At 37.7% G+C, this 15911-nt stretch overlaps 1 protein-coding gene across 1 annotated transcript in view; it reads left to right on the top strand.

Moving 5' to 3' along the window:
- Positions 1-15360, top strand: part of TNS3 (tensin 3) — a 208292-nt gene extending 192932 nt beyond the window's left edge. The window contains exons 25-30 of the mRNA XM_059478542.1: positions 770-847; positions 4939-5107; positions 6079-6147; positions 6281-6307; positions 7298-13162; positions 13194-15360. Coding sequence (XP_059334525.1) covers positions 770-847; positions 4939-5107; positions 6079-6147; positions 6281-6307; positions 7298-7442 — 488 coding nt within the window. The 3' untranslated portion in view covers positions 7443-13162; positions 13194-15360. The remainder of the gene's footprint in view (positions 1-769; positions 848-4938; positions 5108-6078; positions 6148-6280; positions 6308-7297; positions 13163-13193) is intronic.
- The last annotated feature ends 551 nt before the right edge of the window (positions 15361-15911 follow it).

Here is a 15911-nt window from a genome sequence, read left to right as displayed (position 1 = left end):
TTGATTATGCCTTTTAAGATGATTTTCTGTAGTTAATGACAGGATACATTGCCTGGAGTATTTAAAATATTTGGATAACTGTAACTAACCATATGAATAGTGTCACAAACTGTGTTATTGTATTATGGCTCTCCTCCTCATTTGATTGTATTCAAAGACAGCACGCCTCATGCTAAATGCAGCGGCGATATCTTTTTACATGCATTTATATACCTGAATTAACATGTTGGTGGACAGTTTTCTTACTACTTTTAGCAATCAATTGGGAGGAAATGTTCCACTGCTCTCTTAATGGTTCAGATGGTTTTTTTTCAACTTAAGAAGAAGGTTTTGTTGTCATCCTCTGGATCAAAACATAAGTAATTGATTTCATCATGGTAACACAGAGTCTTTTTGTATAAATTATGCAAATCAAATAATATCATTAAAATCACACTAGTCAAGATACTTTTGGCTGTAGTGAGGGAATACAGGTATAAGTACTGTCTTATTATGTAATCATGTGAGTCCCTACAGCATATGCCTGTGTTATGTTTTCTATTGTCAGGAAATAAAAGTTAAGCATCCTGCTTGCAGTGCTCAAGGCAAAAAAACCCTGATGGAACATAAATGATTATAATTGCAGATAAAAGGTTGTTTCATGTTTCTGGCCAAGAGTTGTTCAGTAGATGAAATCACAATTATAAGTGTAACAGCTCATATGTGACTATGGACTTTGATTTGTTGATTTAAATCCATACAAGACATGCACAGTGTTTTCTGTTTGCAGATCCCTTGGAGGAGATAGCAGAAACTTCTCCACAAACTGCTGCAAACTCAGCTGCGGAGCTTCTCAAACAGGGTGCAGGTCTGTTAAACTTTTATCCTTGTATTTGACTTGTTTACCAAAGTTTGTATCTTACAGGCTGGGAGAAGCTGAAGCTTAGACTGGATTAAAGGATATATAAAGGTAGCAGTTAAATTTATTGTGCTGGGTAGAAGTGTAAAGGGCATTGTTAGGATACATACCAAGTTTTTTCGTTTTCTGCCACCAGCTCCTACATTCTGTGTTTCGTTTTCCGTCATGTGTCTTGTGAGAATATGAGGTGTATGTAGGTTACTTCAAGCACAGTGATTTTTAAGCAGGACATTGTTTTCATAACTGATAGACTTTGAGAGGATGTTTTCAACCTGTGGTTGCAGAGGTTCAAGAACTGTGTGTGAAGTCTGCAAAAGCCAACTAAGAAAAGTGTTCAGTTAGGGTTAAGTTCTCATCATACGGGTTAACAATACCATTGTAAAATGCTTACTGTTGCATCAATCTGAAAAAAATATTAGTAAAGATATTATTAGTAAAAAATAAAGTAAAGAACGATTCTCTTTACTTCACTTGGTGCTGCATTTTCTTAGGAAATGTCATGTGTCTTTTCCACTGGGTGCTTTTATGGATTCTTATGCATAGTGCAGCAGCCATTCTGGCAAGTTGAGTTGTGTTACCACAAGCTTATTTGGTGTGACAGAAGAACCATGACCAGAGTATGTTCAAATTGTGTGATGCTATGCACTGTTACCATCTGTATGGCTCTCAAACTAGGGTGTTTGCAAGAGCTGTGTAGAGGTGTGCTCTGTTTCTTATCTGTTTTGTTAGTGTGCATCTGATCCAGAGAACTAGTTAAACAGCTTGTCTGAAAAAGTGTGGTGACATTCTAACTCACCGTATTGGATAATGCGCTGAGTACTTCTGCACAATCCAAGTTGTCTTTAGAAATGCGACCAACTGTGTTACTCTGCTGTACAGTGGGCATGTACAGGGGATCCTGCCTAGGTCCTGCAGTGGTCGTTGGTTTTCAGGTTGCTCTGCATTCACCCAATTAGTGCCGTTAGAGCACAGGAATACACTACATTTGCCCCTTTCTTTTGAGGTTAGCCTACCACTGGATCCACAAGTGAGTGTTGTGGCAAAGCATGTGTTTCTAAGAATGCTGCCTCACGCAGCATTTAGAGCACTTCTGAAGGGGCAGTTTTCAAACTGGCCAGCTCTGGAAAAAGTGTTGCTGTTTGCTTGTGCAGCAATCTGCTTTGACTTCAAAATTTGAAGCACCACTTTGAGTGCTGTAATTGAGCAGGCATGCGTGGCAGAGGCAATGGCAAACCTTTGTGAGGCTGTGCTGTGAGTGAGCACGTATTAGCTCGCTAGTTGGTGTTTGTTGCGGCCGACAGGGAAAAAAACCAGAGAATCAATTTTTGTAGAGCTTTACTTCCTATCAAAAGGAGCATATATTATCTTCCAAGAAATATTGGTTTCTCCTTGCTCAGACAGTGCTTTTCAAAGAAAAAGAATTATTCTTCAGCTGGGGCAGTAGTCAGATAAGTCTTTATGGGAGTTTTTGTATCATGAATCTTTTAGGGTACTTAGTATATTTGGTTTTAGCCTGTTTTGATGTTTTTGTTGTTTTTAAACAAGGATTTGGAACCCAAATAGATAAATTAGCTCTGAGAGGTTTTCAGAGTTGGGTTTTTTTTTGCCTTGGTACATCAGGGGTCCCTTTCCAGTCATAGAAACATTCAAGTTGTGGAGTTCAACTCTAAAGTGCAGATTCAAAACATGTAAATTGAGTCCTTTCAAAGAAACTTTAAAGCAGATAAACTTACTCCCTGCCCTTCTATACCCACACTTCTCTCACTCCACAAGCAAAAAAGCAGTGTGTTTTCCTAGAGTGATTATTTTTTATAGCTCCCTGAAAAACCTAATGAGCATTTCCAGGTTCCGAGTGCTGAAGCTGACTAGAAATCCTTTACTTCTTAGACACTGACAGTTGAAGACTGGAAACCATACAGATAACAGGCTTTTCCCTAGAATACACCTTGCTTTATTAATCTGCTTGTTCAGCAACAAAATTTTCTACTCAAATAAATTGCAGTTCTTAATTCTCTTTACACTGATACAGTCAAGAAACTAAGCATTCTGAGCAAAGGACATTCCCAGTCTAAAAGCAGCATTGTTAAGCTGTTGCTGGTGGCACAGATGTGCTTCAAAATGTCACCTGTGAAAGATAAAAGCAGCAACATTGCAGGGTAGCTGCATTGAACAAAAGGTCTTCCTTTTGTTGCAATTGGAGCATGGTTCCTCCAGGATTACTGTTGTCGCTACCTTGTCAAGCCATGCATGATGTTCTATAATGACAAATCTTTCTGTGTTTCTCATTACCTTTCCTTTCCTTTTTAAGCTGACATGTTTTCACTTTGCAACACTTTCATAAGTTTCCATTTATTATTTTCTGTGCTACAGAAGCAAAGGACAGTGTATTGGGTAAATTCTGTTAGAACTATCACTTTGAGGGCAATCTAGATAAAATGCTTGGAAATTTAATTTAGAAACAAAACCTGAAAACAGTCTGTTGACAGCAATGCACTGTGTGGCAGAAGAGGAAGGGACTCTGATGTGTGTGGCTGTCAAAGAAGGGAAATTTCCTGTTCTGGGGAAGGACCCACTGGATAGTGAAGAGCTTTAGATCCTTTAGATCTGTAGTGACCATACACAGTAATGTGGGGAGAAGAAGAGAGCTTATGGTTTGGAATGTTTATTACAGTTTTGGGTTGGCTACTCATCATCTTAAGTCCTCTCTGCATGAATTTAACTGATTGAAGAAAAAGTTTTTGAAATTTTCACTGCAATGCAAAAATATATTTTTGAAATTCTACACTTGCAAATCAGATAAATGAAATCTCAGGATCCATTCCTTCACTGATGGACTCCAGAGCTTGAAGTTACTGGGCTGATCATTATGCTGGAGTTAAACTTAGGCTTATGCACTTTTTAACTGTATGATTACTTGGTTGTTTTGAAAGTGCCAGTGTCTAGCTCTATAATTTTATGCAGATGGTCATAGGAGAAATCTTAAGACAGATTACAGAATAGCTAAATAAAAAGATAAACTGTTAGATTTAATTTAATCTTTGCTTTCATAGTAATGTTGGCAAGCCAAATGAAACAGCTAAACAAATGAAATGTAACCATGGTAATTTGTATGTGTCAGCTGACAGAGTTGTAAGTTTTGTCCTGGATAACTACACAAGTGTTTTTACCAAACATAAAATCTCTTGGTGCTAATGTTTAGCTATGGATGTGCATAATCATTCTTGCTTTTTCTTAATTTGTTTGTAAATTTGACTTTATACCATAGTTCCATAGTAAGCGTGTGAATAATTCTGTTAATACTGTGTAATAGTCCATGTTTTAGATGCCACTGTACTATGTAGTAGTATAGAATATACAGTACTACTGTATAATGTTATATAATATTAATACATACTTTCTAGTGCTCACTGCAGATTTGATATGAAACCATGTAAAAAAGTAACTGTTTGATAACCTTAGAAACCAGTGAGTATCTGTTTTATAGAGATATTTCAGAAGTTGCTAATATCTCTAGAAGAGGAATAGTACTTTTAGAACTAAGTGCATGCTGAAATAAAGAAAAGGCTTAAAAGTATATGTCAATAATTTTTATCAGTATGGAAATTGTTTTACTTGCTCTGAAATCAGTAAACATGCATAATACTATTAATGAGAATTAAAGAGAAATGAGCTTTGAAATAACCCTCAGTTCTTTCTGATGTGAAAACATTCTTGTCTTGCCAATCAAGTGAATGGTTTCCTTTGAATATAGTTTAAATATTTGAAACTGTAGAATGTGTGAATGTATGCTGCAAATGTGTATTTTCTTACTGCCTGATGTATTTTAACTTTAAAGCAAAATATCCCCATTCTTTCAGGAATGCCTTTACTCCAGTACTACCTACAAGTGTACTCTCTGGTGTTGCTTTGTATTTATTTAAATTTCAGGATATCTACGGGTAATAATAAATATATTCATTGGCTTTGATATAAAGGTATCAAAACCAAAGAGAGAGTAAAAGGCCTACGAATCTCAAAATCTTTCCCCCCTTTCATTACAGCTTGTAACGTTTGGTACCTGAATTCAGTAGAGATGGAGTCCCTCACAGGATACCAGGCAGTACAGAAAGCTTTGAGCCTGACGCTGATGCAAGATCCATCTCCTATCTCAACCATTGTCCATTTCAAGGTGTCTGCTCAGGGAATCACACTGACAGATAATCAAAGAAAGTAAGCAAATAAGGATGGGAAGGGATTATCTGTCCCTGTCCCGTTGGCCACTGTTGATTTGGTGTTCCTAGTTACATTTTGCAATCTCTGTCCTAGAGGATACCAGGATTATAGGAATGATGGTGACTGTGTAAGATAGCTGTAGTACAGGAAAATATATTTTAACATTGAGCGCTTTATTTCCACATGGGATATTTTACCTTTGGAAGGTCACTTTGATAGGACATTTTTTATTGTTATTTCTTAGGAAAGTAACGGCTTTGCTAGCATTTGATATTGAACTTGTTCTGTGAAGTAACTTATCTTCATGATGTCTTTCACTAGTATCACTGAACAGAGCTGACTTAAGCAGGTGATGTATATCTCCAGGATCTGAAACAGTGTTTTGGATAGCCTGTAAAAAACTGTGATAAAAAGTTAATTTATATTTACTTTGTGGTAGCCTAACTAGCACTTGGAACAAACTCTTTCAATTAGAAAAATTACAGTAACAAAAGAAGGACAGCAGGAATTCATTATAGGTTAAAAAAAAAGTGCCAGACTTCTTCATTCCATGGGGTTTGCAATCATTTGTAGCAGATCACAGAACCTTTACCTTAATGGTAATGCCTAGGAGTGTGCATATTTTGAAATGTAATATGATCAAATTATTCACAAGTTCCACAAAGTTGTCTGTCTCACTAAAATAGTATCTAAATGGCTAGTTTTTAGAAAAAATACATTTCATACTCCTAGCTCTTAGCTTGAGAGTCAGTTTTCCTTTAGTTCAAAAAACTTTATGTTAGTGCTTTAAACATGTATTTATTGGGTTAGAGCAGTTCAGGTGGATTTCAAATTCACTCAAAGATAGCAAAAAAAAATGTCTGTATTAAATTAAGACTAAACACAATTTATTTTTCAGATTAGTTTATTGTTTGGAATTCCAAGCATCTTTACTGTTTCTGAAATTAATTTTCTGTCTTCCTATACAGACTCTTTTTTCGGCGACATTATTCAGTCAACACTGTTATTTTCTGTGCTTTGGATCCACAGGACAGAAAGTAAGTATGACAAGCAGTATTTTTAATTTAAAGTTATTTGTATTGTTCTACCAAAAAAACCCAACAAAAAACTAAAACTAATATTTTTATTTCTCCATTGTTTTTTTTTTTTACTGTTTTCTTAATGGACAAGGTGGATGAAAGATGGTCTTTCTGCAAAGTAAGTAGAGTCTCTTTTAACTGAATATTTGGTGTCCTAAATTACTTTTGTCTGAGAAGTGGAAGGGAAAGCATCTGTTCAGAGACAAAAGTCTCTCATACCTCTGTAATTAGACATTGGTTACTTCATCTACACCTCTGCAAATTGGGGTCTAATTATGTGATGGGTGGGGGTGGGAAGTCTGGAGCCAGAGGTTGTATGGTTTATTTAGATTGAGGGTCTGTGATTTGACTGTGGTTTCAGGCATTCCAATGATACTTGCTCTCTCAGTTATGTGTTCCACCTGTCCAGCAAGGCTTAACGCAAGGTTCTCTCACTTAGACTCATAGCTTTAAAAAAAACCCTTCTTCTAGTACATAGATGAAAACACTCCTAGTAATATTAGCGTATGGCATAAATACATGATTACCTGTGGATTGCAAAGTGTTTTCTGTTGAAGGCAAACATTGTTGTCACCCCTTAATCAAAAGAAATAACTTACACAGAGAGGCTCAGCACTTGTTTCTGGAAAGGAACAGAAATAGATGGCTTAAATCCTTTTTCCAGTACTCAGTCCACTAGGATGTGTGGCCCTCTAATTCCTCTCTTTGGGCAACCCCTGACACAGCACAGCACAGCACAGCACAGCACAGCACAGCACACCACACCACACCTGCACCACACCACACGGCCCCCAAACTAGGTTAGAGAACAGCAGTACCGAATCCGATTAAATATATCTCCAGGGTTATCAGCATGTCTCTGACAGTAAACAGTACAGGATGCCATATGGACAGAGTAGCAGGAAGGAGACAGTCTGCTTCCCTGGTTCTCTCCTGAGCTGGCTGGTCAATCTGGACCACTGTGTTTAGCACCAACATGGAACCTTGTCCATCAGAACAGAGAAGTCTGATATGTGTGCTTGGTTTTTGCAGTATCTTTTCTGTTTTATGAAGTGAGGCAATGCCTATCTGTCAGTTCTCTGACATACTTTGATTGCTGCCCTTGCAGAGTGTTTGGGTTCATTGCCAGGAAGCAAGGCAGTGCCACAGACAACGTATGCCACCTCTTTGCAGAGCATGATCCAGAACAACCTGCCAGTGCTATTGTAAACTTTGTATCAAAGGTCATGATTGGATCCCAGAAGAAGATCTGATGCCTTTCCATCCTTGATTCAGAACTCTTTGCTGGCTTCACTGAAGGAAATCACTGTGAGAGGGAGGAAAGCTATTCAGCAACAATGTCTGAATATTGTCATTCCCAATAATGAAAGCAGAGGATGATCTGTGTGTTGTGTTTGCAAGACCTCAGGCTTTTATTTCAAGATGCATTATTTCTTTGTTTTTATATCAGAGGACAAAACAAAAGAAGCTGGGTGCCACCCTAAACCACGTAGCCCTTACCTGAATGAAGCATAAATGAAGCACTTTCCTCCTGATGAGTTCTAATGTATCTTCATATGCTGTTTCTCATAGTTTATTGGAGCAGAAATACTTAGTAGATTGCACTACTTTTTTGTTCAGGAAGTGTTTTGTAAAGCCTCCTCAAAGACACTTGCCATGATTGCATCAATGGTAGTTATAGGCCTTGCAAACATACTTTTAGGAGAGTGATCATCTGAGGAAAACTATTTGCTCTTCCCTGTGTCTTTGTGATCAGTGATGAGAACTGAATGGAGAAACGGGAAGATGCATGTGAAGAGAATGTTTGTGCAAGTTGTTCTGTGGTAAGAAGGGAGTGGCAGTATGGAATATTCAGGAAGATTGCTCTGTATTTAGTGTTAAGAAGGCTGAGCTATTTTAGTTTGAAAATTTTTCAGTAGAGCAGAAGTGGCAAAACAAAAAGAGGTATGAAAATCTGTTCTATAAGTGAGGGGGGGTTGTAATTTTTTTAATATGGAGAACTAGGCAGGGGAGATTAAGCATTTTATAATTACAGGATAAAAATGAGAGGAAAGCAAAGAGAAAGATTGTATAATTTATGCATTTTCACCAGTGACAGATTATTTATAGTGAATCTCAGATCTTGGTATGCCAGAGAGATAATTCTTAAACTAGACCACTGTTGAGCTTTACCTTTAGCACTAATTTGTGTAAGCAAATGTGTGTGTAGGCTGGGCCTTGCTAGAGAAAATAGTCTGATATTTTGTCTTTTGTCTTACAGTGACAACACTCTTCCCATTTTCTGCCTCTGCAACACTGTTTTATTCCCCTACATATGTAATTATATTTCCGGACTTTTCTACCCCATTATTTTGCTGGAGTTCTGAGGATTATTTTACCTTTTTTTTTTCATCTATAGGAACTATATTGATTTGTTATTCCTTGAGCTAGAGAATCTGAAAGTGAATTGAATTTATTTTGTTACTTCGTCCCATTTCTTGAGAGCATTTATGTCATGATTTCTGCATCCAGCACACTTGTACATATCTCTTTATCTTTCTTAACACATTGATATATGAAATGCATAAGAAAGTGCTATTTAGCTTTATGGAAAATTGATGCAGTAGGTTACAGTGGAAGCCTGAAGTGGAAGGGAGAGTAAGCCACTGAGATCTCCTGTGCAGTTCCCATTCATTCAAAAAGAGCAGTACTAGACCCCTGTATCAGAACTGATGGTTATAATGCAACTTTAGTGGGGCAAGTGCTGAAAAATTTCATTACTTCTATTTCTTTCATGTGCAGCTGTCAACATTATGTTAAAAACCTGAGGAATAAAATAACATTTTGTATTTTGTATGTTCATAGATGAGCCACTTTATCCACTTGTAGATTTTAATCCTTTTATCTGCCAATTTGAACTATATTTGCCCTGTATAAAATATGTTTTTTTTAACAGCTCTCTCTGTATTTCCTGAAGTGTTGGGGCCATGTTAAACCTTTCTCAGTGACCATAGCTGAAGTGTTACCAAATTATTTGTGTAACTACCAATTTTGTGTAAATGACTTTATGTTTTTTAAGAGGAAAGTGAGGAGGAAGAGAGAGAGAGAAGAAATACTTGAAGTTTGATGTATTTGGACCAGAAAGTGGTCTATTAGTAGCAGCAGGCATTGGATATCTGTAGAGGGGTGAAGCAATTCAAAGTGCGGAATTCAATAGTTATCCATTGAAGCAAAAAAGGCAAGTACCTCAGATTAGTAACATATAATTGTTCTTTTGGCACAGAGGTATACTACTTAACAGTGTTTATGTACCATCCAAAAAAAGAATGCAGTTCTTACAACTAGGAGCTTTGCTCCTTTTACAAAATATGCGAACAAGTTTTCTTTTAATATTCTTTTGGTGTAGTAAGGTTCCAGTTGCGTAATCTCATCACCCTGTTGGAGCCCACAGAAATTCTTCAGCTGACATTAAAAGTAGATTTAAGTCCCACTTAGATTTTAAGCTGATGTGTCGTAAGAATTGAAATGAGGAGGATTTTTAAACTATATTTTTTCACTTATGTAGATAATAAATTTTAGTGTATCTTCTTAGACACTAAGTGTTGGCCTTTGGGCTGAAAACAAAATGTCTTTTTTTCCTGTATATTGTCATTTCCATTCAGGACCTTATTTTATATTCCTTGTGCTTTCTCAAGGTGTGCTGAATTCAAAAGCATGAGGGATTGCATGCTGACACTCCTGGTGGTATTTTCTGAGAGTCTAGCTCTACTTGCTAAGTGGGAAAAAAGAAGTTACCCTGTTTCTCACGGAGATTTTCTATTTTGCATTCCCTTGGTATATTGCCATGTGCATTTGCTTTTTAATGAATTTTAAAATGGACAAAGCAAGATAGTTCAGTATGTAACATTATGTAGTCTGTGTAGAAAAATAGTAATGGAACTTACATGTTCATGGCAAATATAAGATTACTTTCAAGATTTTTGGTAGATATGTATATACAATTTCATAACTAATAGCAGCAAGTTGACACATATATTTAGCCAGACTCCTGTTAATGTGGTTCATAAATATACTATTATAATCATACAGTGTTAAACTACAAAAATGCTAAAAGCCATGCTTTATATTAACGGTTTCATGTATCCAACACTGTCATTATATATTTAGTATTTCTTTCTTGTTTTTTCCTACTAGTGAAAATTTTAAGTTTTTTTCTTCAAACTGTAAAGAAGCATCTAAAAGTCTTCAGTATATAAATGAATGTTCTATAAATTCTTTGTATAGTCATTTTCTCTGCTCTTCAGATACCACCTCTTTCAGATTATAATAAAATTACAAAAGTGAAATTCCACCACTCGGTGTCACAGGGCAGTCTATTCTGAATGAAAGTTACCTTCTGGCATTTGAAATCAGCTAATAAGCAAAACCTTCTTCATGAATGAAGAATAATTTGGGTGCTGGGGTTTAGTTGTAAGAAATGTTTGAGATTTCTTTCAAGGACTTCAGATGAGCCTGTTAGTGGTTCAAGTCAGTTGAAGTGTATGATTTTCCTAGTTAATTTGTGGTTATAATGGTATAAAAGTATCTATTGCTTGCATTGCATATTTCAGTGTAAGAAGGAAGAATATGATACCATCCTCTGAGATACTGTAACCATTTAACTTTGCCTCCACTCTGCTTACGCTGGAAAACCTTCTAGAGGGGGCTGAGAAATTTAACCCCTGGCTGAAACAGTGCATCAGCCAGACAGTGAAGATTGAGTTATATACATGCTTTATCAGGGTTATTTCTGAGACTGATAAACTCTGGTATGTCATGCTTATGCCCTTTCTGTGAGTGTCTTGGTTTGAAAACACAGGTGTCTGCTGAGGAAGGCAGGAGCCTCTCCTGAAATGGAAAATGTAAACCCCCTCCCTCTGAATTGTTATAATTTTGAAATTAAGGGGCTCTCAGGCAAAGATATGGGAAAAGGAATAACAGTTCTTTATTAGGGGAGAAAATGAAAATAAAAAATGCAGTAATACAAAACAACACTGACAGAGAATATGACCTAACACCCTGTTGTTCAGGGTGTTGGTAGCAGTCCAATTAAATGCTGACTGCACTCCTCCTGGAGTTACAGATATGGTTCTGTTGAAGCAATGATCCTGTAGAAGGGTGTCTTTTTTCCTCTGAAGACCCAGTCGTGGTGTAGATGGGCCTGGTCTTCCTCTGGGAATCCAGTGGAAAAATAAAGCTGCTGCTCTGGTCTAACAGGAGATAATAGAATACAGACCCCCACCCACATTTTGCAACCCAAGACAGTGAGGCATACAGTGGCAGGAATTTTTCATTTTGTGTGCTTGATTGTCATTCATCAGCACCAGTGATTGTGAGGTTTATGCATGGTTGTAAAGTGACATTTGTCTATTAAAAGTGTTGGTCTTTTATTAGAATGAATTATAATGTGAAACAGATGACAAGGATGGAATAGTAAAATGATCTTTTGTGTCAGGAGTCCAGTCTCTCCTGTTAAACTTTTGTCCTTGAACCTGGATGCCATTGTGTATGTGTGCTGCTGTTAGGTGTATTTTAAGGCTGCTCTGGAGTGTCTTTGCTCCAGTGGAAGAAAATCTGCTTTCAGGATTCATCCTAGATAGTTTCACACTAGTTCATATGCAGTTGTTCTTATACCAGTGTTCCCTTAGTATGAATAACTGTCCTCTCCTTGAGATATTTATAGCAGGAGTTCTGCTCCCCCGCAGTCTTCTTTTGGCAAGGCTAAACAAAAGCATTTGGCTTTAATGTGCTTTTGTGTTTGAAAGGCTGTTTTTTGTCCAATATGTAATTTATTTGGAGAGACTGTTAAGTATACAGCCAGACACTGTATAAAAAGGGGCAGTAGCTGCTGCCTTCTAATTTTTAAAATGTTTGTATTAGAAAACTCTTGCAACCAGAAAACTTGGCCCACGAGATAGGCAGAGTAAATCTTTCATCTGCTTCTGCTGTTGATACCTAGAATAAAGGTTACAGTAATGTAAACTGTATCAGGGGGTATGGACGAAGGAAATTACAAGGGCAAATAGCTGAAGAAGTTTTTAAAAGCCAAAGTCAGAAACAGGAAGCTTGCAGGAGACCTAGCACATCTGGCAAGATACCAAGAGGGCAATGGGGAGCTTTTTAGAGAATTAAAGGATCTTACTGAATAACTGAGAAGGGATTTGCATCACATGTCACAAGGGATATCAAATCGGAACTGTTCCCTTTCTTTGAAGACATTTACTGTCTCACAACGTACAAATATTTGGACTAGTTTTAATGTTTTATTATTTGCAGAATCACAGGGTGGTTGAGGGTGAAAGGGACCTAAAGAGATCATCTAGTCCAACTGTGTAGCTTAAATAAGGACATCTAGAGCCATTTGCCCAAACAGCTTAAATTTACCAGGGGTAGAATCTCCAGTCTCCCTGATCAATCGGTGGTAATTCTTAGTCACCCTCACAGTGTTTCTTAATATTCAGAGCTAACCTCCTGAGTTTCAGTTTGTGCAAATCACCTCTTGTTCTGTTAAGGAGCATCACTGGAAAGAGTCTGGCACCCTCCCTGTATTTATACACATTGATGAGCTGAGCCCTCTTTGCCAGGGCACAGCTTCCACAGCCTCAGTTTTGTGTCATCAACAAACTTCCTGAGGATACACTCTGCCTGATCATTCATCCAGATTATCGATTAACAAGGTATGAAGGACCTGACCCAGTATGGACCCCTGGGATAGACCACTAATTACTGGCCTCCAACTAGACCTTGCACTGCTCATCAGCAGTGTCGGTGCCCAGCTATGCAGGCAGTTTTCAATCCACTTTACTGTCTGCCTATCTGTGTACATCAACAGCTTGTTTATGAGAGTGTTATCTGAGACAGTGTCAAAGGCCATACTGAAGTCCAGGAAGACAGTATCTACTGGTTTTCCTTGAGCTAAGCCAGTAATTTCATCAATTACTTCCCTTTAATGAAGGTAGATCAGCGATTACTTCCCTTTAATGAAGCCATGCTGACTCCATGGAGGTAGACAGGGGGCTGGAGTACCTCCCCTGTGAAGACAGACTGATGTGGATGGTGTAGCCTAATAAAGTGAAGGCTCCTGGGAGACTATAACCTTCCAGTATTTAAAGAAGGCTTACAGCAAAGATGAGGAAGGACTCTTTATCAGGCAGTTTAGTGATCAGATGATGGGTAGCAGAGTAATAGTTTTAAAGAGAAAGAGGGTAAGTTTAGAAGAGGAAATTCTTTGAGTCAAAGGGTGGTGAGGCACTGGAACAGGTTGTCTAGAGAAGCTGTGGATGCCCCATCCCTGCAAGTGTTCAAGGCCAGGTTGAATTGGGCTTTAAGCAACCTGATCTAGTGGAAGATGTTCCTGCCCTTGTAGAGATCTTTAAGGATCTTCTCCAACTCAAAAGCATTCTATGATCTATGATTCTGTGGCCCACAAACAGGTGGTGCTTTGCCTTGCAAAGATTTCTTCTCTAGGTACACAATTTCAGCAGTGTTTTATGGAAGGTGTTCTGGGTTGCAGCTAATCACTGGTGCCTTTACATTAAGGTAAGCAGTGTTTACGAATGGATTCACCTCAGATTTCTGCATGACCTTTTAAAAAACCTAATTCTTCAAAATCATTAAAGTACATTTTCATAATTGTAAAAATCTTTTAATGTCTTTAGTAGTGTTATTTGAAGAGTTTTTTAAAAAGCAGAACTTGCTTTTTATGTAACAATGAATTATTTTCTGTTACATACTGTCCTCAAATTTTGTTTTAAATATCTACAACTATTTGTATCCAGTCTAATTAAATCTGACTTTTGGATTTTTTTCTGTTGCCACCTGTATTATGTACAACTTCTAACCACTTCAAGTCTCTTTCCATAACAAGTATCTGGTACCAGGTATTTGAAATAGCACTTAGAAGTCTGTTTAGGATTTTTATGAGGAAATGTGGCTTAACATGTGTCAGTATGTTCTGTCACAAGGCAATTAAGAAAAAATCCCTACAGGTTGTATTGAGCATGTAGTGGCATAACTACAGTATATGGTATATACATGCACTGAAACCTGTATGTAAATTTGTTCCTGTCAAATATATATTTAGCCTCATGCCAGTTGAAGAGCATCCAGATTTGGTATTTTTTCTGTATTACTTCTTACATGGGACCCATCTACACCTGTTTCTCAGCAGAAATGGAATAAACATGGTTTGAATCTCTTCAGTGGCAACAGTAAGTCACCTTTCACTGTAACTTAAAACTTTTGCCTTATTTTGTTAGAACAACATGTTGAATAGCTCAGAATTTTGCTTGCTCCTACCTATGATACATTTGTTAGGTGTGGAATACTTCCTGGCCTAAACCTTAGTCCAGTTCATTGAGTGACATGCAGTCTGAGTATACATTTTCCTGTGTGCACTGTCACACAATGTATTGGTTTTGCATGCCCTGGCTTTTGGTAGCAGGGGGGCCACAGAGGTGGCTTCTATGAGAAGCTGCTAGAAGCTTCCATCATATAAGCCAGTCTCTGATGGGTCTGAAGATGGACATGCTGCTGGCCAAAGCTGGGCCAATTAGAAAGGTTGGTAATGTCTCTGTGATAACATATTTAAGAACAGAACCAAAAAGTGAGGGCACAGTTTTCCCTAGCCAGAGATGCCTGTATAACTTAGATCAAAGTTACAAAGTGCTTATATAGCTTGAGTTATAATACAGCTGTATAACCTGATGTGTCTATATAAACTGATATCAATATAATCCAAAGAATGACTTTTTATATATTTGTATAACCTGATACCTGTGTAACCTGAATAATAGTTTTTTAGACCTATATAGCATGATACAACTTTTTATACAAGGTATTGGCTAGTATATGGTTAACTAATTGCTTACTGCTGAATAGACAAAAAAGGAAGAAAAACTCACCAGGTGGATAGCTTTAGAGATAGATAAGTATAGTGCTAATGAAAAATTGGCAAATACAAAGCCAGTTAGCCACAAATCAAAGAATTTAGGCCGGTTAAGACCAGACACATCAAGGAGCACCGTAACTGTACATGATCCAAAGACAAAGTTGAAAAGTTCAGATGTGAGGAAGACTTTGGAAGCCTTCATCAAAGATCCCTGATAACCCCCAAATTGGGGAGATGCGAGCACAGTGCAAAAGAACTAATAACCCTGAGATCATACAATGTAAATTAGTTCTGGCATGTACATGATGATGTTGTAGCTGCATAATGATGCTGAGCAATACTTACTATATAAATATACCACAGTGTGGAGGCCTTTGAGCCTATTAGGGAAACTTCTAGGGTATTTCCTTGGAAGAATTTACTAGACACTTTGAGAATATCTCTCTCCTCAGGGTGAGTCAAAAGGGGCTTCTCCCATGATGCCCTGCGACATTATGTTAATCTATGCTTTCCGCATAGGTCACTGCCCTTTGCCCTGCCCTTGTACTACCCCTGTGGTCCCATATGATTGGCTCCTGACTCTATAGTTAACTCAGAGCCCTGCACTGTTTGCCTGTCTTTGTCCCTGGAATCCTTCAGCATGACTGCAATAAACCTCGCTGGAACTCTATACAGAGACCCTTTCCATTTTTCTTCACTGACCTATCTGTGATGTGTGTGTGTGGATTGAGTGACTGTCTGTATTTGCTTTCTCGGAAGACACTTTTGGGAAGGTAGCAGCTAACACCATCCATATTGCCACATTGCTATACCA

The sequence above is a fragment of the Ammospiza nelsoni genome, chromosome 1 (genome assembly GCF_027579445.1).
Source record: "Ammospiza nelsoni isolate bAmmNel1 chromosome 1, bAmmNel1.pri, whole genome shotgun sequence".
In the NCBI taxonomy this organism is placed as follows: Eukaryota; Metazoa; Chordata; class Aves; order Passeriformes; family Passerellidae; genus Ammospiza; species Ammospiza nelsoni.
Note: the sequence above shows the minus strand (reverse complement) of the source record. Positions and strands in the feature narration are given on the sequence as shown.